At 38.3% G+C, this 25,088-nt stretch overlaps 1 protein-coding gene across 4 annotated transcripts in view; it reads left to right on the top strand.

The window, feature by feature from the left end:
- ITPR2 (inositol 1,4,5-trisphosphate receptor type 2) overlaps positions 1–25,088 on the top strand; it is a 515,671-nt gene that overhangs the window by 175,210 nt on the left and 315,373 nt on the right. For all 4 annotated transcript variants that reach the window (XM_047864958.1, XM_047864957.1, XM_047864956.1 and 1 more), the window contains 4 exons: positions 164–349; positions 1,473–1,724; positions 2,952–3,096; positions 4,550–4,700. In XM_047864958.1, the coding sequence (XP_047720914.1) occupies positions 164–349; positions 1,473–1,724; positions 2,952–3,096; positions 4,550–4,700 (734 nt within the window). The remainder of the gene's footprint in view (positions 1–163; positions 350–1,472; positions 1,725–2,951; positions 3,097–4,549; positions 4,701–25,088) is intronic.

Genomic DNA, 25,088 nt, shown 5'->3' with positions numbered 1-25,088 from the left:
CCAGGCTCTGAGCTGTCAGCACAGAGCCCGATGCAGGGCTTGAACTCACGAACCGTGAGATCATGATCTGAGCCGAAGTCGGATGCTTAACCGACTGAGCCACCCAGGCACGCCCCTGTCAGTGAGCTTCTTAATAGATTTTGTATGTATAATTTATTTCAAGGCTGGTCTCAATGCAAGTAGACAACCCCCTGGAGAGCTCCATCCTTTCAGATGACATTGATGATGAAGAAGTTTGGCTCTACTGGATTGACAGCAACAAGGAACCTCACGGCAAAGCTATCAGACACCTTGCACAAGAAGCGAAAGAGGGCACCAAAGCTGATTTGGAAGTTCTTACCTATTACAGGTAAAGAATCATCATAAATGTCAATCTTACATATTCATTGAGAGAAGATTCTCTGAAACCTCCGGAAGTCATATATCTAGGAAGAGGAAATTTAAAAAATCCTGTCAAAGCTAAGGTAGTGAAAATACATAATATTACTTAAAATATTCAAAATAAAAGTCAATATCTGTGTTTTCCACCTACACCACTTGCAGTTTTCTGATTTTTCACTAATTTCGAATTGGTGTAATTTCCCCCATTACTGATTGGAGTGGGTGCAGATGTGAGACATGTTGGGACCCCAGTGTTGGACTTGAGAGATGGTACTTAGCTGGGTGTGCTGATCCAGCCGCAGAGGTGGCCTCGGAGAAAGTTAGCCGGTGGGAGTGTGATTGTGTTTATGAATACATGGGGACCTAGGGCTGGAGAGAAACTGGTATCTTTGGTTATGAAAGTTCACTGGAAACAGGTCACAGCAGAAGTTGCGATGGTAGTTCCCGGTGGTCAGTATCTTGGGAGCAAGAACTTAGCTGGTATCTTTGAGTGGAAGGTATAGAAACCCCGGCAGATGCCCTGGGGAAAAGTTAGGCCCAAATGGCAGGAATCTGAGAAAGGCAGAGCATGCTTCGTGTTCCCTGGTTTCTACAGGTATCGATCGCAACAAAGCCAAGGCTAATTCTTGATCTCGGAGGCTGACGAATCCAAGCCTAACTGATGCCATCTGGATTGGTCACATTTGGTTTGGGAAGTGAGTGGATCTAAGGTTAGAATGTAGATAATAGAGCCAGGGCCGAGTGGGACTGGGAAGGCGAGAGGTGGTTTCACGTGAGCCGTTATCCATAGCCTTCAAGCTTAGTGTATTTGTAATCCTAGGAAACCAAAAATGGACAGCCTAATGATACTTTCCATCAGACACATGTTGCTGGAACAAGTAACAGAAATTGTAACTTGAACAGGCGTAGAGACAATTTCTTGTATTTGTTGTCATTTGATCACTTACCACCAAAAAAATTTGACTCCAGTGTGACAGACCCTTGGAAGTTTCGGTGTCATAAAAGTAGATAGGAGACACTGACTGATACTGTGCTGTTTAAGAACTTTTTCAAGATAAGACAAATAATGTAATATGCTTAATATTTTTAAGGTACCAGCTAAACCTCTTTGCAAGGATGTGCTTAGATCGCCAGTATCTGGCCATAAACCAGATTTCTACGCAGCTCTCTGTCGATTTGATCCTGCGGTGTGTGTCAGATGAGAGCCTGCCATTTGACCTCCGAGCATCTTTTTGTCGCCTCATGCTCCACATGCACGTTGACCGGGATCCCCAGGAGTCTGTGGTACCTGTTCGTTATGCCAGGCTCTGGACAGAAATCCCCACAAAGATCACAATTCATGAGTATGTTTGGAAAAATTTCTTGAGGACTTTAAATTTAGTAGATGAACTTGAAATCAAATGTCTTCAATTTTGAAATGAAGTATATGGAAGGGCATTTCTGTGCTCAAACTCAGGTTTTGGTCTTTTTTGTTTTTACTGTTTTATTATCTATCTATCTATCTATCTATCTATCTATTTATTTTAGAGAGAGAGAGTGTGAGAGGGGGCGAGGGGCAGAGGGAGAGAGAGAGAATCTTAAGCATGGGCTCCATGCTCAGTGTGGGGCCCATGCCCTGAGCTAAAGTCAAGAGTTGGAGCTCAATTGGCTGGGCCACCCAGGCACTCCTATTCTTTTACTATTTTTTAAAATTTTATTTTAATTCCAGTTAGTTACCATACAATGTAATATTAATTTCAGGAGTATAATATGGTGATTCAACACTTCCATACAATACCCAGTGCTCCTTAATCCCCATCACCTATTTAGCTCATTCCCAGGTTGTTAGTCTTTCAAATGCAAATAAGATACTCTTTTGCAGAGTGGCTGGGTGGCACAGAAAACCACCAGACTCTTGATTTTGGCTCAGGTCATGATATCTTGGTCTGTGAGTTTGAACCCTACATCAGGCTTTGTGCTGAAGGTGCTGAGCCTGCTTGGGTTTCTCTATCTCTCTCCCTGTCTCTCTCTGTTCCTCCCTAAATTGCACGTGCAAGCACACGTGGGTGCTCTCGCTCTCTCTCTCAAAAACAAATAAATAAATTTTTAAAAATAAAATAAAAAATGCTGTTTTTGGAGAGGAAAATGACAGCTCTTTTTTTAAAATTTATTGATTTATTTTTGGAGAGAGAGAGGGAGCAGGGGAGGGGCAGAGAGAGAGAGAGAGAGAGAGAGAGAGAGAGACCCAAGCAGGCTGTGCACTGTTAGCTCAGAGTCCAATGTGGGGCTTGAACTCACTAACCGTGGAATCATGACCTGAGATGAAGTCAAGAGTCAGATGCTTAACCCACTGAGCCACCCACGTGCCCCCAACTCTTGATAATAGAAACATTATTTTAGAAACCAATAAACAAATCATATTTATGATAGGAGTAACATTGTTTTAAGTGTTTAGTATTATGGTAGAAACATCTAGAAAGGTAACTAAGTTACCTAAACTTCAGAAGCCAGGAGGTTAAAGTATATATATTTTCCTGTTTTAAATGATTTCAGTCAATTTAACTTGCTTCATATTCATCCTGCCTTCCCAGATATGATTCTATAACAGACTCTTCCAGAAATGATATGAAGAGGAAATTTGCACTGACAATGGAATTTGTTGAAGAATACTTGAAAGAAGTTGTAAATCAGCCCTTTCCTTTTGGGGATAAAGAAAAAAACAAACTGACATTTGAGGTATTTTATAAAAACAATTCATTTGTGAGGTTATTCAGTTTTTTCTGTGAAAAGGTAGATACATTGAGCATCAAAGATTTTTTTCCCTCTAATATTTAGGATGTCTTGGTAATTGGGTAGTTTAGTTGATGAAGGTATGATCCCTCTGCCATGGATTAAAAGATAGATTTGATGCTTTAATTATACCTGAAGTGCAATACAAAATATTTTAGTTACAATTATCTGTTATGTACTATTTTCCTGGATTTTGGAGGGGGGTCGTTCATTTATGTAAACTTTGTTGCATTTAATGAACAAAGACAGTTTGCATACATTGTAATTTGTTTGGATACATCCCCCCCCACCCCCGACTCATGGAAATGAAATTTTTAGCCTCATTAAACTGAATTGAAATACCTTTGGTTTTAATATCATTTGGGGAATATAGTGACAAAACGAGAGAATAGATGCCATTACTTGATAACCTGGTGTATTAGGCATCTACTGGTATGTAACAGATTACCCCCAAACTTAGCCCAAAGGAACAAGCATTTATTATCTCACAGTTTCTATGGGTCAGGAATCTGGAAATGCATGATTAGGTAGTTCTGGCTCAGGGACTCTTATGAAGTGTAATCAAGCTGTTGACGGGGGTTGCAGTTATCTGGGGCTGGGTGATCTGCTGCTAAGCTCACTTATGTGTTTCTTGGTGGCCCTACCTCCTTGCTGGCTATTTACCAGACACTTCATCTTCTTGCCATGTGGGCCTTTCCATAGGCTGCCTGTGTCCTTATGGCATGGCACTCAGAGCAAGCCATTAGAGAGAGAGAGAGAGAGCCCAAGATGGAAGTTTCAATCTTCTATAACTTAATCTTGGAAGTAGCGTGCTATCACTTCTGCCATATTCTGTTGGTCACACAGACCATCCTTGGTGCAATGTGAAAGGAGACCATAGCTTGGGGACCATCTGGAAACTGTCATACCTAGATTGCCTTATAGTATCTAGAAAGCCACAAAGCAGCATAGGGACATATATTTCTGGACAAATTCATGGATAATATCCATTTATTAAAGTAACTCATTAATATAACCATTTATTAAGTGATATCCTACTGACTTAAATAGGTTAATATTTAGTTAAGTAAACCATTCCAGTGTAAATTTCTTTAAACACCTTGATACACCTAAAATCTTCTCTTCTTGAATTCCTTACTGGCTGTTGACCACATGCCTCATCTTGTCATGTTGGGTTTTGATAGAGATGACAAACTGGCCCTATTTAGATTTAATCATAAGCTTGAATAAATCAGAGTTCAGTGGTTGCTTTTGTAGGCATTTTAATTCCTAGGTGTTAAAGAATTAGAAAGTTTAGAAACACCTGCGCTAATTGAGATGCTATAAAAAAAAACCAATGTTAATTTCAGTTTCTAATGTTTTTTGTTTCTTTTCCACCCCCCTCCCTTTCTTTATTAAGGTGGTCCACTTGGCTCGGAATCTTATATACTTTGGATTTTATAGCTTCAGTGAATTGCTAAGGCTAACAAGAACACTCCTGGCTATCCTAGATATTGTACAGGTCCCCATGTCGTCGTATTTTGAAAGATTGAGCAAATTTCAAGATGGAGGTAAGAATGTTTAAGAAAAGTTATAATCTCTTTGGAGGTAAGGTGAAAACATCTACAGAGAAGTGGTTATTAACATGTACCTGCTAGTGTATGTGTACACATGAAAATTGATCCTATGATAGGACTGAGTGCTAATAGGCTGGATTTCTAAACATTCTTCTCTGTTTTTAAGTTAAAGCTTTGAAAGAAAAATTTATAGATCAATGAGTTCTGTCTTTGGCAACTAATATTACGGCTAATCTACTAGTGAAAATATTACGTATTAAAGAATCAAAAACATCTTAATATTTGTGATCAGTTTGGTATGTGTCATATGCTGGCTATGCTTCATAGCAGGGAATAGAAATGTACAAAGAATCGGAACAGTAATGGTTGTGCCAGAGAAGCACTGAATGCAAAACCAGTGTGGGAGGCAGTATAGAGAATGGGTTTTTGAGTTAGAGTGCTGTATTCAAATCCTGCCTTTGCCATTTGTTAACTTAGGCAAGGTACTTCTCTTAAGAGTTTATTTTTTTTCTTGTCTGAGATATGAAGATGATAGCAACAGTATCTTCCTCGCAGTTTCCTTGTGAGATTTAGTGAATGTCTACGATATATTCAAGGTACTTCCAACAGTGCCTGTTTCCTAACTCAATTAAAAAATCTTTTGATGGTGATTAGCTTAGGTTGGATACCTTGCAAACACAGAGGTAGAGAATTGCTTGCAGGCAGTATATTGAAGAGTGCATTCAGGATATACATCTGCAAGGAAGTGAGGAAGGTAGGACTGGGCAGATGGAGGAGCTGATCCACCGTGTAGGTACATCTTGCAAATCAGCTCATCCTATAGGGAGCCCTAGAGCAGGGCTGGCCCTTTGTAGTTGTCACAGATTAAGGCAAAGGTGCTGAGTTTTGTGTTTTTGCATTAGCCAGCCACTGACTGATGGTTTTATCATGAAGTGGGGAGTATACCCTTGGGTAAGGTAGTTCCCTTTGGCCAGGGGTCACTCTTAGTGAGAGGCATAGTGGGAAGTCAGCACCATGATGTTCAACAACTGGGGGAATAGGTGCCTAAGCTCTGAAGAAGGGACATGGGTGGAGCACAGTGTGGCCACTATAGTGTCCACTACAGGATTAAAAAAGTGAAACCAGAAATGTAATTTCAGACATAAGGAAGAAATATCTGGTTAAGATTATAAATGAAGAACTTGCAGGTAGCTGAAGTAATTAATTGCTGCTACCTAAATCTCAAGAATCTCTACATCTTCCAAAAATCTGTAGAGATCAATAAGAAGCAAATTAAACCACATAAATCCCTCACCTTCAGCAGAACAAGAAGAAAGAGGACAATACAAACTTTAGGTGCAAGTAGAAAAGTAGCATCAGTTTTCAGTATAGCTCTCTCCCAGGTTCTCACTGCAAGCCTTTGTAGACAGTTAGGAGGTTCTGGAAAACCTGGGCTGAAGAGACAAGAAGGGATTGTGTGCAAATCACCCTCAGAAAGAGAAAGTCTATGCTAAATGTGAAAATACTGACAGAAAATCTAGGTGGATAAGAGCACTGAGTAAAGATGAAGGGACTTAACAGTACATAGGTAGAAATTGTGGAAATGCAATGCCTCTCAGGAAGAGGAGGGTTAATGTTTATCCCTAGGGATGAAGGAGAGGCACCCTTTAGAATCTTGTTGGTGAAAGGAAAAATAAAAAGGTGGCAAAATCCTGAATACCAGAAGCTAAAAGAAAACCACAAAATTGAAGGAAATGTGCATAATTCCTTTCCATTGCCCCCCACCAAGAGCCAAACTTTAAAGAAATTGCACTTCACCACTCTGACAGGAGAGGGTGATCTTGAACTAAAGATTACATGAACTAGCTCACATTGTCAACCTTGTCCAAGAAATGCAGATATGAAGTTGGTCCTCCTCTATATGAAACTGTTGTAAGAGTAAAATAGAATAAAAAATCAAAACATATCAGTTGATGGAAATTCTTCTCTGAAAAACAACCATAAAAGATAAAAAAAATTATAACACGAGACTCTAAAGTGAAATTACTATCTTAAACATTGGGATGTGAAAAATACCTTGAATCATACATTCAAAAACTAATGTTAGAAATAGACCAAAAAACTAGGAAGAAATGAAATGAAAGTTTATTGGATCTGGGAAAGAAATAGAATAAAATATAGACTTTATTTTTTTTAGAATTACAGACTAAATTATATTATCAAAAGAGTAGATTAGAATGAAAGTGTAATATGAACCATTGAACAAAGGCAGGAAAACAATGATGAGAATGTCAGTGATATGGAGAAACAAGTAAAAAGAGTCAGAGAGAAAGTGGATGAAATGGAAGAAAGGCAAAGAAGAGCTATCGTATGAATAATTGGAGCTCCTTTGAAGAAGAAAAAGAAAACCATTGAGCAGAACTTGTATTTAAAATTACAATCCAAGGGGCGCCTGGGTGGCGCAGTTGGTTAAGCGTCCGACTTCAGCCAGGTCACGATCTCGCGGTCCGCGAGTTCGAGCCCCGCGTCAGGCTCTGGGCTGATGGCTCAGAGCCTGGAGCCTGTTTCCGATTCTGTGTCTCCCTCTCTCTCGGCCCCTCCCCCATTCATGCTCTGTCTCTCTCTGTCCCAAAAATAAATAAACGTTGAAAAAAAAAAATTTAAAAAAAAAATAAAATAAAATAAAATTACAATCCAAGAGAACATTTTGTAAATAAAAGATAACCTAAGTCCTACATGGTGAAATTGTCCAGAATGGTGATTTCTAAGACATAGCATGATAGAATTATTATGTATAGTGTATATTCAGAGAGAGTCATGGTGTATGGGTGGAGGCACTATGAAAACAAATGGAGAAAAAATGAGAATGTATATAAGTGTTCTATTCTGTTCTTGCATCTTTTATATATAATCTTGAAATTTTATAAAAATAAAAGTCTATGGACAATATCTGAATGAAAGCAAAGGAAAAGCCAAGAACAGCAATGGTATATCAAAGAGCAGGGACATGCTAATAGACTATTCTGTTTCTGTTTCCTGAATCTCATCAGTGAGAGGGTTCTCTTAACAGTCCCAGAGGGTACATAGGAGTTGAGATATTGTGTTAAAGATATTTCTTGGTGTGATGCTTTTATAATCTTCAGTTTACTCTGAACTAAACTAGTCTTAAAATGTTAGAAATTGATCTTGCCTGTTGGTCCCGGTGCTCACAGTCTGCTTTTAGAGTATTACCATAAAGAAAAGTAGTTTTTGTCTTCTCAAAATTTGATAATATCTTGTTTGCACTTTTCACTGTCATATCCAGGTCTACCCTGTAGGAGGCATTTTTTAAGTTTATTTATTTATTTTGAGAGAGAGAGAGAGAGAGAGAGAGAGAGAGAGAGAGAGAAAATCCCAAGCAGGCTCTGCACTGTCAGCACACAGCCCAGTGTGGGGCCAGAACCCATGAACTGTGAGATCATGACCTGAGCTGAAATCAAGAGTCAGATGCCTAACTGGCTGAGCCACCCAGGCACCACTAAGATGCATTTTTTACTTTTTAAAATTGTTTCTAATCCTCATATTTTCTCATGGGCTCCACCCATCTCTGGATATCTTCATCATTCTTTCAGCAATCTGAGAACCATTGGTTAATTTTTTCAACAGGAATTTATTGAGTTACTATTGTATGCCAGACACTGTTTTACACACTGGAACTAAAGAAGATAAAGTCCTTAGCCACAAGGAGGACAATTAATAAATACAGGGGCAGAGTCCCTCCCTTCTCTGTACTGGGGGAAACAGATAATAAACAAATGAATATATACTGTTACATCAGCTAATGTTGTGAAGAAAAATAAAGTAGGCCAATATGGAGAGTGGAGTAAGTGGGGAGGATGGTAGAAGTGACTGAACAACCTCTGACATTTGAGCAGAGGCCCATGTATGTCATGGAGGTCAGCCCTGAGGCAGAATATGCTTGACATGTGGGAGGAGCAGCAGGAAGGCCATTTTGGCTGAAGTAAAATGAGAAGGAGGAAAATAGTAGGACAGAAAGTTGGAGAAGCCTGGATTGTTGAGCCTTGCAGACCTGTGAATCTGAATTTTGTTGAGTCTGTTAGGCAATTTTTGGAGGGATTTGAGAAGGGATTGATATTATCTGATAATTTTGGCTGCTGAGTAGAGAACAGAGAATACTGATGTGGACATAGTGGTAGGAAGACCATACTAAGAAGCTGTCGGGGAATTGGGTAATGGTGACGAACTAGGAGAGTAGTGGTAGACAAGGGGAGAAGTGGATGAATTGGGAATTTTACAGTCTTAACTGATAGGACTTGGATGTGGAAAGAGAAAGACAGTCAGAGATTATTCCTAGGTTTGAATTAACATCCAAGTAGAGAGGTTGTGTCAACAGCTGGGTATATGAATGAAACTTTAGGGTAATGTCGGGGTAGGAAATATAAATGGGAGAATTAATGCATAGAAATCATTCAAAATATCAGACTGAATAAGATCAGTTACAGAGTGATTATTGATCGGGAGGAAATGAGATCTAAAGATTGACTCCTGGAACCCTCCAACATTGAGCTATGAAATAGAGGAAGTGTCAGCAAAAGAGACTGGGGCAGAGACGCCAGTGAATAAAGAATACCAGGAGAATGTAATATCTTGGAAGCCAAGTAAAAAGTAGCACTAGATAATTTTAATTATTTGTTGGCTCATCTACATATATTTTCTAGGTAACTAATATTCATTGAGTACTCTATATGCTAAGTGGTTTTACATGGATTACCTTCCATGTAGTGTGACATTATTTTACTCCATTATTAAAATATGAAACACGACAATTTTACTCAGTATTAAAATAGATTCACAATAGTTTTTGTGAGCCAATTATAATTCTCTAAGAAAGTTCATTATGTATTGATGGGAAATATCTCTGTATACATACTGCGTCAACCAAGACTCAGAGGTTTCTTCCTTTTGAGACTGGTGTGTCAAGTAGCATAATGTCTCTTCATTTGGGGAAATACATTTTCCTAATTTGTGGAAAGGAGTTTGTGGATTTTGGCTAGGTTTTTGAACTCTGAAAGAATGTGCTTATCCCCTTACTAGTAAATACCCAAGAGTTCTGTTATCCTAGTTTTTGGTGTACTGAAATTAATTTGAATTTAAGGACCATAGTTTCAAGATTCCTTCTCTTGATATCTGCAAATCAGAGGGTAAATTATTTTTTTATACATTCCTATGATTTGGTATCTAATGTAATCTGCGAGAAAACAGAGTTTGTTGTTAAGCATGATTTGATCACAATTATGATTGAATTATAGATGATACCTCTGAGAGACATTGTTATGCTGTGCTTTCTTCCTTCCACTAGGAAGGACTAGAAGTCCTTCCCAAAGAATCATTTTTCCTTTTACTAATGTTCAACGTTTATTTTATGTTAACTTGCATTATTAGCTTTTTAGAAAGTTTTGTTTTAAAGTTCCAATATAGAAAAGCATATTCAGGGAGATTAATTAACTTGCCCAAGATGTGCTAGTAAGTTAGCAGCATTGCTAAGAGTTAAAGCATAAGAAAGTAGTTTTCCTGTTGTTTGTACCACTTGATTATGTATTAGTTCAGAGAGCTAATATTTTAAACAATTGTTACTGAGGTTAAATCTTCGGTTCATAAATTTTTTTAAGTAAACACTTTGTGTGGGATCTTATAAATATGGATATTTATAAGGTAAGTAAACAAAATATAGAGTTTAAAATGAAAGGAAATTGAGACAAAGCAATGTCATGTGCCTCTAGATGTGATGCATTAAGAAGGACGTAGCATCACCTAGTAAGTGTCCATGACAAAAATTCAGAATCTCCAGCTAATCACGAAGAATTATGAGACAAATACAAATTGTGGGATATTTTATGAAACAATTGGCTTGGACTTTTCAAAATGTCCATGTCATGAAAGATAAAGAAAGGCTAAGAAACTGTTCCAGATTAACAGGTGACTAAAAAGAAATGACAACTAGATACAATATGTGATTCTGGATCAGGGAAACTATCACTTACAGAAGATACTATTGTCACAATTGGTGAGATTGGAATCTGAATTGTACGTTAGGTTGTGGCAGTGGATCAGATTTCCCGAATTTTATAATTGTACTGTGGTTATGTAAGAGGATGTACTTGTTTTTACCAAATAAAAGGTCAAGAAAGGAGAATAAAAAGGTCATGGTGTGTGGAACTAACTCTTAAAGGGTGTAGGAAAGATACGTAAGATATATGTAAAGAGAGAGAGAGGGTGGGAAAGGATGCAAATATGGCTGGCTGAGTTTGTGACTCGCATAAAACTGGTCAGAAGATATTATAGGAGTTCTTTGTATTATTTTTGCAATTCTTCCCATATTTTGGAAGTGTTTCAAAACAACAAGTTAATGACTGAAATAATTAGCCAAGTAGGAAAATGATTTATTGTATTTAAGATGACACTTCAAACTTAAAGTATTATCTGGCATCTCTACTAGGAAGTGTGTTATTATAGCTGAGTTCTATTAGACTATAAATTCCTAACAAAAGTTCTGTTAGACTCTATAAATTCTTAATAAAAAAAGCAAGAGAGAACACATTTCTGGAATCTCCAAATGTGGAGACAGGATTTTCAGGCCTGGGAAAAATTCCTGTGGTATAGGATGAGACAGAGGTTGATGCCAGAGAGGAAATCCCAGACTACAGAAAGTACCTGGGGGGAAAAAAATAACTGTTAGTTTAAAGGACAACTCATGGGAGCCATAGCATTGTGGCCACATTACAATACTCAGTGTATCATCATCTTGGCTTTTATACTTAAATGATATGGATTATATTTTCCTATTTTAGTGAAACCTTATTCAATTGGAAGTCATTTGCAAAGCAAGCTTTTTAAAAACAGGAAGTAATTTTATAAGCATTGTTGCTAGATGAACCAGTTCCTTTAAGTATGTGATAATAGTTTTCTTTTCTCATACCATGTCTGGAAAATTTTGTGCAATAGAACTGGGTCTTTTTTTTTTTTATCCTTCTGATCTCCTTACAACTTACTAATTCTGCTCCAGCACAGTTGCGATTGGACATTCAGGGAAATGTGTTTGGTAGCAGTTTGGCAGGTCAGACCCAGGGGAGCGGAGGAAGAGGTGTGTCCAGAAGGAAAGGGCTTTCAGTTCCTGGAGTTCCATTTCTTGCCGGCCTCAGTGGCACCTGACTTAAGGAGGGTGTGCATGCACAGTGTGCAGTATTCTTTTTTTTTTTTTAAATCCTGTAGGTTTAGATGTCGGTAATTAGTGTTTGAGGCGATGGGGATGGCTGGCTAGAAAAGTGGCAATCCCAGAAGTTGTCCTCTTTGGGGTCCTGGGTAACAGCCCACCTCTGTGCTGCTGTGAGTTGTCGTCACGCTGGAGTTGGTTGGGGGTCTGAATGTAGCTCCCAGGCCGTGTTGCCCAACAACACAGTGGTTTTCAGTTGGCACGCTCAGCAGAAGTGGCTAGGCTCAGAAGCAACTTTTCATTTGTGTGCCCTAGAGGTGGCCTGCTCAGAAAATTATGCAGGTGTCCCCACATGGAGGCGCTGGGAGCCAGCACTGCCCTGGCCTGTGCTGTCATGAATTAGAAGATCCTAACCTTCAGAGCCATCAATCCAATACTCTTCATTGGCTATGCACTCACTTAAGAAAACAAATACTGTTTTCAAACAAATGTATTCGCTCCCAGCAGGCTATGTTGTTGAGTCAATTTGCTTTGCCTAATACCTATCATTTGCTCTCAGTGATTTAAAGTGCACAGGCACCATTCAGTGTAATTGATCTTTTGGGTGGAAGGATTATGTCAAGCAGTGCTGTTTTTTGTCACGTATACAAGTTAAAAGCAAATGCATATGCTGGCTGATAAGTCAGATATTTTCAATATACTTTTGAAAGTACATTTTACTTACTTATTTATTTATTTATTTATTTATTTAAACTACATTCTATTTAAAAATTATACTTTTTTTTCTCTTTATGCTTACGGAAGGATGTACAATCCAAGGATTGATACTACTGTTAATTAAGATCACTTTTTGTGGCAGGGTGGGTGTATTTTGTTCTCCTAGAGAGTCATTAAATTTGGGAAGACATGTGAATACGACTTACATTCTTCTAATGAACATTACATGTTAGCTCTGAGCGGTGAGGGTAAGTCTCATCTCCATTGAACAGGGTACAGAATGTGATACAGTCTGGGGATGGTTTGGGTCTAACTCCTTATTTAGTGATCTGGCCAGTATCCTTCCATGCGTCTGTTTGTTGTTTGAATGGAACTGGGGTTCAAATTTCAACTTCCAACAGGGAGCAAGAAAGTCTTATCCATGGAATATGATGCAGGCCTAGTTAGGGCATCTAGGCCGCCACCATCATTTCTTTTCACGGTTGTCTCCCCGTCCTTGAACTCACCATAGTTTGAAAAGGCGGTATATCAGAAAAGTATCAAAAGACCAAACCAGAGCTGAACAGTTTCTTTTAATCTTCTGTCATTTTGCTTTTTTACAACTTCAAATTCTTGGGAGTTTCCATGGTCAAGCCCCAAAATGTGGGCCAGTCCCTAATCAGTAACCAGATAATCTCTTTTTTTGGCATATGTGTTATAATGTTAAAAATGGGAAATCACTAAAAAAGTCAAATGGAGAATTCCATTTGCTCTTAGGATTTCCTTTCTTTTGAGGCTTCAGGCTCGGAGCTAAAGTGCCTTTGGTTTCAGAGAATAAGAAACAGATAACCACAATGCCCTGAAATTACCTTTCTGCCCTAAAAGGGTTGGAGCTGCACTGGGTGAGTTACAGCCCTGTGGACCCAACCCAGGGTAGGGAAGAGATAAGACGACAGGCTGGAAGAGGCACTTGGCATATATGTCTGTCTGGGGGCACCCCTTTGCCTCAGGAGATTTGGGGAAGAGAGTAAGAGCAAGCTAACTCTCCGCCTAGCGGCAAAGAACCAGCCTTTTTCTTCAGTTTAACTTTTGCTTTGTCTTGGCAGGGACTCTACACGATCCACCTTGAAATGCTTTTTCTGGCAGCATAGTTGCTGTTAAAAAGAAAGGAAACTGAGATGGGAGGTGGAGCAGAAACATTTTTTACTATTGTGATATGGGTGGGAAAGGAAGAGAATATTTGCCGGCAGAATATCTGCCAGAAAATACTTTCTTCCTTTATGAAATTAGATTAGTCTAACTGTGATCTTTACGGTCTCTTTCAGTTCAAAACTGTGATTCTTTGAAGATTAGTGTGTAACTCTCATTCACTCACTGAATGGTGTCTTTTTAAAGTGTGTTGCAAAAACGCTCCTGTGAGCCAATATCCATGAAGCATATCTCCTGGTTAATAGCTGTGATTCCTCTTTGTGAAGACAGCAGCTAGAATGCATTGAAACCAGAAGCCTTTGTTCACTTCAGATTTTGAGTGGATCACAAAAAAAGCAAGTAAGCAAGCCAGAAAGGATTTCCCTGGGTGCGGGTGAGGCTGAGGACGTATATATGGGGAGCTGGGAGTGAGGATGAACAGAAACGAGGTTTAGTACGAAGACCGTAACTGAAGAGCAAGTACCTAAGGTACAAGGCAGCTTTCATTGTAAAGACTCATTCACATGTTCCTTCATCTTCTTTTAATTTCTCATCTGATTGAGTTCTTTCCAGGTCTCTATTAAGATTTGTTTGCAGGGGAGTTCAGAGTACTCAGAAGTGTTAGCAAGGTTTACCTGTAGGGGGAAGGTACCACAGTTTCCATTTGTCATCTGCAAATCTCTTGCAGTGATTTCTGAACTTATGTTTTCCCGATACCATTCTGCCTCTCTGTATTCTCCTTTGGATGGCCTTCTTCTTTGACCTGTCTTCCCTCATCTCTGCTTTCAGTGATGTCTCTTTAGTTCACATCATCTGTCTTATCTCCAGTGTGTATCTTGTTCCTCATACCTCCCTACTTCCTGTATGCTGTTCTCTTCTGCCTACTTCTTTTCGTGTGAACCATGTGTTTCTAGTAAAGGAACCCTTCGACTTGAACAAGAGTCAGAGACGTGCAGTCCTATTCACGGTGCTAGGTTTTCCCTTGTCCCTTTGTGTGCATGTATACCGTGTCCGATGAGCATGTTATCATAATGCCTTGAGATTCTTCCACTAATTTTTAAATAAGAACAACGGCAACAGCAATGATGCCAGTGTCCCTGAACCTCTGGAGTTACTCATTGCTGGTTATGTTCCCCAGGAAGCAGGCCCTGAACTGGAGATTAGCATGAAGGTTTACTAGCTTAATCGTAGGATCAACACCAGTGCAATGGAAGGGGAAGAAGTAGGACTGGGCAAAGGGAGAAATTAGGTTGTGATGCAGACCTAGTGGGAAGCTCTGGAATGAGGGGAGAGGTCTGCTGTTGGGACGTCCTTCCAGAATTGTCTCCTATTGGAATGAGGGTGGGGGCTGAGCCTTTATGCCTGCATGGGCTGCCCTGGAATGGGTGTGTGGCCTTGCTTGAGGGGGCACTCTTCGACTAGTCAGTCCCCATAGAGGGCTGACATTTGAGGGCTGTCCTCCAAGTAGCAGAGGCAGTATACTGTCCTTCATCCCTGAAAGGGCATCTGGGCAAGACCATCACAGAGTCCACCATAGGTATCTCCCAGAAAAGTACCATGATTGGAAAATTTGTAGGTCAAGATTAAGATCTCATAGGAAATACAGATTAGGAAGAAAAATAAAAATGATTATGATCTTCTAGGAAATAGAGATTAGGGAGAAAAGTAAAAACATTAAAGCATTTAAATGTACAACAAAGGTCTCGATATGAAAAAAAAAATTTCTAGAAGCTGCCTACTTCCAAATGCCCCAGAAGCACAAGCATCAGAAACCTGTTCTGGGAAGCAAGTCTTTTCTGGAATCATCTTCTTCAGATATGAAGGAGGATTTCTGTGACATTCTGATTCTGAGGCTGGTTCTCCCATGGCTTTGCACTATGCTGACTACACCTCTGAGTTCTTTCTGGCGTAATGTACAATGTCTTATACTCCCTGTACCTGCCCCCCTTGGCTTTAAGCTTTTATAAGTTTTAGAAAAGGTGCCTGTAACTGACCAGTTTTCTCTTAGTTATCAATAAAGCCTAAAAGGACTTTTTCCCCTTCTGGGCTTAATCCTCTTTATAAATGTCGAAAAAGTTTCAAACAGATGATCTATGTGAGATCATGTTCCTTTTAAAAATCAAATGCATGTTTAAAAATAGGTAGAGAATAACTATGTGATATGTCTACTGTATACTGAGTTTCTACCATGTGCCAGGCCACACATTGGCAAAAGATTACTATAAAGGGATACTTATTATTTATATTCAACATTTAGCACACCTCTAGATCTTTTGCATACTTTTACTTTTAATCCATATTGGCCTCCAGCAATTAGGTATCATGATCACTATTTTGTCCGGGAAATAGGATCATAGAAGGGTAAATACTTTGCCTACGATCATACAGCTTGTAGCTTACTGAGCCAAATTTTGAATTCAGGTTTCTTTTCTTCACTTCCTTAAAAATACCCTACAGCCCTACAGTTGATGTTCTTTCTGTTATTATTACACAACTTTCTATTTAGATGACTTCTTCATCTGCAGGGACTTCGTTTTCTACTTTTTCCAAGTTTCCCAAGAAAGTTCAGAACTAAACAGTAGGTGTTTACTAAAGAGTTTCAATTTCACTTGAAGGGATTTTACAGGTCACATCAAGAAAACTTTTTAAAATCGATAATCATCCCGTCATGAATGGTTGGCTTGTCTCTGAAACAAAGTTTTAATCACAAGTCTTAAAAGTTTTACCACTTAAATTTCTCTTGAAGCTCGATGTTCCTCTTCACTTCCTGCAATAAATTCTGACTGATCTCCCTGACTCCATTTTTGGGCCTTCTTCCCTCCCTCCCCCAATCCAGTATGAGGATCCTTCTAAATCACATATTCTATCTTTTTTACTAGCTCTCATCATCTCTGGAGAGTAACTCAGTTCCTTAAGTTGGTGCCCAAAGGTCTTCACAATCTGCACCAGAAATCTCTAGCTCTGTCTCTTGCTGTTTCCCCAGTAATTCTAAACACTTTTATTCTCTTAGACACATTTCTACATTTCATATATACTTTCATAACTCACTTATCATTAGGATGGGTGTATGCAAGTGCCATGCCTTATATAAAATATGCATGCATTTGGAGGACAAAGGTTTTTAGAGATCCAAATATTCCAAATATATATTTGTGTCTTTCTTTTGTTCATTTCTGTAATTATTTTTTTAAGTCTTCTTTTCCTAGTAGACTTATAAAAGGCTCATGACTCTTAGATTTACTACTTGGATTATTCTATAATTATCATAATTCAGATTTATTGACTGAGAGAAGCAAGGTGGAGAGAAAAACTGTGAAAACAGATTCTATTTCTGGTTCTCTAAGCTTATTCGTACCGTGTATAATATACTATTATACACATACTAGGCTTTCAAAAATATCTATTGAGTGAAACGCATTTGATGAATGCATGCAAATTACATGTTTTATATAAATATGTAAGTATTTGAATGTCAAAAATATTTGTTAGACCATGACATTCCAAATATATGATTGTTTTCTTTTATTACTTATGAACTTCTAGTTTGGCTTTTCAAACTTCCAGTGAAAGAGAGAACATGACAAATGCCAGTTCATGTTAAAATACTTCCTGAGATTTTATTTTAGCAGTTTTAATGATTAATGTTATGCTTTTTCAGTGCCCTCTGATGCACCATCTTAATAGAGTAATATGATTGAAATATTCACTTGCTAACTGTATAAGTTAATAAATTTCAGAAGGACTTAATGGGTATGATGTATGCATAATTTACATAGTACAGCAAGTCACGAAGTACCTGTGTAACTTCCTTTTGGTTCTCAATCAGATGTTAGTCACATAAAGTTATAATACATAAAATTATTTTTGTTAAACTTCATAATTAATTGACCTAGTAGAGGCAGAAGACTCACATTCTGTGTTTGTCTGTGTTTCTGTGGGATTTGTCAGAAACAAAGGCATGATCTGTAGGTTTTCAGGGTTTTGGTTTCCTAAAGGTGTCAGCTAAAAAGTGACTCTGAAGGTCTCTGGAGTTACCTAGGAGTGATATGAATGACTCCTGGCACCCAGGATGACTACTAACATTACCATATTGAGTTAATAGGACAGAATCAATACCGAGGGATGCCCTCACAAATAACGAGAATGACTAAAGAGGACTACGTTGTCCACACCTCTTCTCTACTCCAACTATTTCCTCTAATTATAAATATAGTTTGAACCTCAGAGTCTGATGCCTCAGTGTTAATACACTGGCTTCCCCAGTTCTCTCAATATCTGCTGAAGAGAGTCCACCAGGGATCTACAATAAAGTGCATTATTGGCACCCAAACATAAATTTATAGAATGTTTGCATATAAAAGGACTGTTGAAATCATCTAAAAAATATATGAACTTCAAATCTTCATATAACATCTATTACAAGTGGTCATCTAGGATCTCCTTGGCCACTTGAGTGACCAAGATTTTGTTGCTGCAGAAGGCAAGTCTTTCTTCTTTCCAAGAACTCCAGTTATTCTCGTATGTTGGATTATCCTGAATATACCTCCCTCTAACTTCCAACAAGCAGTCCTTCTTTGTTACCTGGAGCCACATTGAAATTGAACATGGCTTCCACATGTCAGTTCTCTCTGCATTTGAAAATGGCCAGGGTGTTTCCTGAGCATCTCCTCCTCTCTGTGTCATCACCTGCAGTTTCTTTAACTATTTCTCTTATGATTCAATTATCACTGGTCACTGGCCTGACCAGCGTAGAGGCAAGGACAGTTATTTTCTCATTCATTCTGAACACTTTACTTTTGTAATGCAGTCTAGGTGAAATGGGTATTTTGGGTAATAGTGACACAGAATAGATTCCCATGGAACTTGAACACAACTCAAGTTCGAATTTGTGCTCTGACACATCACATTTTTTTTTCATCATATGCTTCAGTTGGCTTTATTTACATCAATGTACAGGGCATTTTATATGTTGGTTTTAGCATATGTTTTCAACCTGTTGATGTAGTTTGGGGATTTGATGGAATCATTCACCATATTAGCTATCCTTTCTTGTTTCATGCTACCTTTACATTTAAGAAACGTGCTATCTCTGACTTCAGCAATCACCAACAAAAATACTTACCTGGTCGAGGCAACAGTAGAGCGGCAAGGAACTAGAGACCCTTCTGTACTTTAACAATGATTAATTTACTCGTACTGTTTGGTTACAATCATTTAACTATAATCATACCTATTATTAAATGTATGTATCTACGGTGTGATGAATCAGAAGAGTGGTTGCTCTTGATGGTGGTGGGGGAATGTAGAGGAGATGAACCAGAGAAAGGCACAAAGGAGCTTCTGGGGGTAATGGGAATGTTTGGTATCTGAATGACATGTGGCTTAGATAGGTGTATGCTCTTCTTCAGCAGAACTGTGGAAACCTTTCATTTAAGATCTGTGCATTTCATTGTCTTTAAATTGTATCTCGCTTGTACAACAGTGTGTAAATTCATTTATTGCTTGGATCACCAATTATTAACAATTAAAGTCAGTTTTGCAAATTAAAATCTTGAGGTTTGGAATATCAAAATGACTTTGTCAGTATTTGACAGTGATGAAATCCAAAGTAGGATGTAGAACTCAACCACTGTTTTGTATGAGTTGCCTTTTAAATTCATCCTTTGAATAACACTTCTTTAGGGTGTGGGTGGGATGGGAAATAATTTTCTTTTGAGCAGTCGACTTGATATTCAAAAAAAGATGGATAATAACATTACTATATTTTGGGAACATATTTTCAATAGGTTTTGCTTTGCTCTAATTCTAAGGTCTTGGAAATCTGTAAATGGGTTATCAACATGCTATATTCAGTGAGTGTTTATTTAGAATGGAGAAAATTAGGTGTCATATTGTCTATTTTGTTCACTGAGTATTCTTTACATACCACTTCTCTGAAGGACTTCTCCTTTCCAAGGTGATATTGTGTGACAATCATGCCATAGTGTAAGAAATTATGAGCGATGATTATGTGATGGAACCACATGTTCATTAATAGAATGGTGGCCACGATAATAGAACATGACGCAAAGTAGAATGGCTGTTTTTCAGAGATATAACAAAAGTGCACAAATGTCCTCCACTTTTCATTATGAGCTAATATCTTACAATTACCTGATACTTTTTATTCTTCATGACTTTTTTGCACGTGTTATATAATCTTATTCTCACACGACTTGGAACATATTTTGTTAGGATTAAGATCGTGTACATAGGATGGTGAAATAATTTGAGAAAGATCACAGTAAGCTGTCAGCAGCACAGAGCCCAACACGGGGCTCAAACTCACAAACCATGAGATCATGATCTGACAAACTCTCAACAGACCTAGCCACCCAGTTGCCGCACCCAGGCCCAGTGCCTGCTTGGGATTCTGTGTCTCCCTCTCTCTCTGCCCTTCCCCCACTTGTGCACGCTCTCTCTCTCTCTCTTTCTCTCTCTCTCAAAAAAATATTAAAAGAAGTTTATAAAAACAATAAATACGTTCTGAACAAGAGCTATCCTTAAAATTAAATTGTGCAATAAAAATAAAATGCTACGAGTAGTGCGTGGCCCATTATGTACAATAAAAACTCGTTGGATAAATTCACTTGAGGATAATGTGACCAAGTTTATTATATGATTGATAGTAATTCCACATATTTAGTGCACAGTTTTAACTAGAATCTTTGCTTTCTGGGGGTGCCTGGCTGGCTCAGTCAGTAGAGCATGTAACTCTTAATCTCAGGGTGGTGCGTTCAAGCCCCGTGTTGGGCATTGAGCCTACTTAAAAAAAACCCAACAATATTAAAAGAAGAATCTTTGCTTTCTGCATTTGGTAGGTTTTCTGAGTTCTAGTATAAAATGTTTGGAAACTTGTAAGGTGATGGGCTATTAGCAAAGCATCATGGTATTGGGGAAAAAGCTGCATGTTGTTACTGGTTGACCTCTATCAGAAGCTTAACCACTTTCTGCTTGAGTAAAGTGGGATGGGTCCCCCAAGCCCCCACTCTACTAGGATATATTTGGCCCAACAAAGTACATGGGATGTATTTGCCCTTGATAAGGGCAGATTTTATTATTTCCCTTATCTCACTGATATCTATTTCATTACTTCCTTTCTTTTTAATGGAAAAGTTTTTAAGTAACATGAAATTATGTGTACTTTTTGAAAAAATTTAGAAAATTTAGGAAAGTATAAAGGAAAGCAAGCAAAAACTTACCTTAATAAAGATGGGCTATTTCTAATGTAATAAGATCCAATTTTTAAAGTAAAAATGTCAATCTCATTTTTAATAACTCATTTATCAAATCTTTTTTTCTTTTATTAGTGCATTAATCTAGCAAACAGTGATTGAATGACTGCTGTGTGTCAGGTACTATTCCAGGAGTTGGAGATAGAGCAGTAAACTAGGCAGAATCTTTGTTTTCATGGAGCTTATGTTTTTCTGAGGGAGGTATACAATAAACACATAAACAAATATAAAATATGATGTGAGATGGTGATAATGCCCCATGACTGAAATGTAAAGCAGGTATGTGGGTTCAGAATGATGGCAGTCCTTTTTCAGAGAGAGAGTGGCCAGGAGAAGTCTATCTGAGGATGTGACGTTGTACCTGAAATCATAAAGGTGTGAGAAAGCAAGTTAAGTGAGCATCTGGTTAAGGGAACTCTAAGCGCAGGAACAGTAAATTCCCATCAGGTCCAGCACAAAGCCTAAAAACCTGACAGAGACTGGATATCTAGCTCTCTACAATACCATGATCTAACTTTGATATCATGGTACCCATTATTCTGCTTGTATCCCTAGCTTAATTAAGGCTTTCATCTTATGTTAATCTTTTTGGGTTGGTTTTTGTTTTTGTTTTTTTTTTGCATGTGTAAAAGTCCTTTTATAACCAAACCCTCAACCACTGGGAGGAAGCACTGCTCCAGAGAATGTTCAAAATAGAAAACTGCTCCAATTCTAAAGTGTGGGCGTCTAGCAGCAAGTAGAGGTTTATAAGAGGCTGCTGAGCAGGGAGGGAAGATTTCCTGAGTCATGTCTTTATGGTTTAATATCATTCTGTTTCAAATCAATTATGATAAGAGCAGATGCATTTTTTCAAATTCAACTATGAAAGTATGTTTCAGGGAAGTAAGAATGGTTTTTTTGGGTTATCCATATTTTTGGCTTTTATTATAAAATGCTGAGCTGACTTTAGTAGTCACAGAGCAATTAAATTGCCGTGAAAATTATTCCCAGACTCTTCTAATCAAATATTTCATTTATCTCTTATAAATGCTGAGAAGATCCCAGAAATGCCTTTTTGAAATCTAAACAAATTCAAATTACTGTTTCTAGTCTTATGTATCTAAAAGAGAATAGTATTTCTAATAGAAAAAGATAATAAATAAAGATGATTTTAAATAAAATACCAATAGGTATAAAGTTAATTTCAACCAAGTTATACTTTCTAGAAAATCACCTAACTCTCAATGATTGTTGAGCTCAGTAGTGCTCACCAGCAGTAACATGACTTCAGAATAGGTAAAATTAAATCATGGTCAGCACAGCTTTAGTGTTATGTAGATTTCATATTGCGTTTTATTTCTCTGGAATTGGTAATGGAAACTTGACTCATTAGAACAATCAGAAAAACAAAGAAACAAACAGTGTGTTCTCAGTCCACCCCCAGTCACCATTCGCATTATGCATTTAGCATACCTGTCTTACTTTCAAGTTTTTCTCTTGAGGGAATTAGGATTAGTAAAACTATCTGTACAATCATAAAATAAAAGAACCTGAAAAATCCATCTGCTTTCCTTCCTTCCTTCCTTCCTTCCTTCCTTCCTTCCTTCCTTCCTTCCTTCCTTCTCTTTCTTTCTTTCTTTCTTTCTTTCTTTCTTTCTTTCTAATGTTTATTTATTTATTTCAAGAGAGAGCACACACAGTTTAGGGGCAGAGAGAGATGGAGAGACAGAATCCCAAGCAAGTTCCATGATGTCAGTGCAGAGCCCCACACAGGGCTCGATCTCATGACCATGACATCATGACCTGAACCTAAATCAAGAGTCTGACACTGCACCACCCAGGCGTCCTCATCTGCTTTTATTTCTAAGCAACTCCTTCTTTCTTCTTTTTGCTTAACAAACATGAAACCCATTTTTTCAAACCATCTCAACACCCTTTATACATAAGTCTAAATTCTGGCTGCTGGGTTAAAATGAAAGACATAGAAAAGCTGGACTTTTAGGGGTTAGTTTGTCCACAGGATTTATAGGATAATAAAGTAGCTTTTCCACTGAAAACTTCTTAGTAGTATTAACTAATTATAGTTGAGAAGAGAAATGGTAACATTTCTTCTTTGGCAGCATTGAAAACTGATGGCCTGTGACTTATCTCAATAGTCTAGAATCAGAAATTTGTGGAAAAATGGATACTTGGGAGCCTTGCACATCTGTGATTTATGTGGCATTTGATTATAGTTTTCCAAGCTGTGATAGTTCACAATTTAAGCACTTCTCATCACCACCAAGCAACTCCAGAAAATATAGCATCTTTTAATTTGAGACCTCTCAGTTGGCCATACATGGAGATGTCAGGAGAGTTTTGTGGTGACCACGTGCCACAGGCATCTAAGGATATGGTAGAACCGGAATGAACCCGTCCATGTCACTGACAACATGTGTTATGTATTATTATGGTTCTGGTCTCTAGATTTTAATTTCTTGGTGACAGGATCTATATTTGGGGAAAAAGAATTGTCTGGGCTAACTTTCTGTGTAATAATCGTTTGGATTAAATGATTATTTTCCATGCAAATCTAAATAAGATGCAGAGACTGTGGGTGCCAAGGATTTCTGTGTGAATCAGGGGGTAGGAATAACAAAGGAGGCTGTTCTGTGTTAGTGGTAAGAAAGCATCTCTTGGAGGCTAACACATATACATACTCGAATCAAGAATCAGGTAAATGTACTGGTTAAATGGTGGTCACCTGAAACCATTGCCAACAATCAGATGTGCAACCCTGCAGTCCACGTGGCAAATATGGGGGGCGGGGGTTGGCAGAAGTCAACTGCTCTGATTGCTTGAGAACCGCAGACAATGCAGCAATCTTCTCCTTGAAGTTGTTCTGGTAGAAAATAGGCCTCTTTCAAATCCGTGGTCTCAATCCTGTCCAAACCTGGAAGTTACCTTTCACATATATTTTTTCTTATTGCCTGCCTGCTTTTTGGTTTATTCAAACAGCAGTCAAAGAAAAGGTTATAGACTCTCAGAATGAAAACCAAACTTAACTTCTGCCTGGAAAATGCCACTCAAGAAAAAAAATATTGTTACTTATTTGCCACCTCACAAGTGTACTATTTGAGCACTACCCTTTACTATATGTATTTTTTTCATATATGGATAAGATAATAAGTTTTAAAAGGGATTTCACTTTTCACAGTGATTACTAGTGGCTTGATGATAATTGCAGGTTGGTCTGCACAAGACCATCAAGAGTTTTTGGGGGTCATCCTTTAAATATTTTCCTTTACTTTATTGGTTTGCCTTCCAATCAGGTAGATATTCCAACAGATTATACTCTTCAATTAGAGCTGAGAGTTTTATCTCATCCCATCTTATTTCCATTTCCCTTTCTCCTGGTGTACGTGTGTGTGTGTGTGTGTGTGTGTGTGTGTGTGTGTGTGTGTGTGTGTATTTATTTATTCCCTGGTGTATACCCTAAGACTCTTAGGGAAAGGAAAATTATTTGCTAGATTCTTAGGCCTTTGCCTGAGGCAAAGTTCCATGAACATACACAAAGTAAAGACCACTGTTTTGAAAGAAAAGTAGACAATTGTTCTTTTGAATCCTTCCTGCCTATTGTAGGAACTGAGAAGTGAGAAACAGCAGTCAGGCTGGAGAAAATAAATTGGAGCAGTGTCAGGAGGTTGCTTTGGTACAGCTGCTCATGCTCAGTGAAGGAATGAGTGTACATGCAATTTTACTGGAGGACAAATGAATGAGAAGTCAAACACAGAAGATGTAGAAAGAGGATGATGCCTTTTTGAAAATGATAATTTAAAAGAAAATTTTAATGCTTATTTATTTTTGAGAGAGAGAGAGAGAGAGAGAGACAGAGTGTGAGCAGTGGGAGGGGCAGAGACAGGGAGACACAGAATCTGAAGCAGGCTCCAGACTCTGAGCTGTCAGCACAGAGCCCGACACGGGGCTTGAACCCACAGACTGTGAGATCATGACCTGAGCCAAAGTCGGACACTTAACTGACTGAGCCACCCAGATGTCCTGAAAATGATCATGTTT

This window comes from Prionailurus viverrinus, chromosome B4, assembly GCF_022837055.1.
Source record: "Prionailurus viverrinus isolate Anna chromosome B4, UM_Priviv_1.0, whole genome shotgun sequence".
Taxonomy (NCBI): Eukaryota; Metazoa; Chordata; class Mammalia; order Carnivora; family Felidae; genus Prionailurus; species Prionailurus viverrinus.
This window is presented reverse-complemented; position numbering and strand designations above follow the sequence as displayed.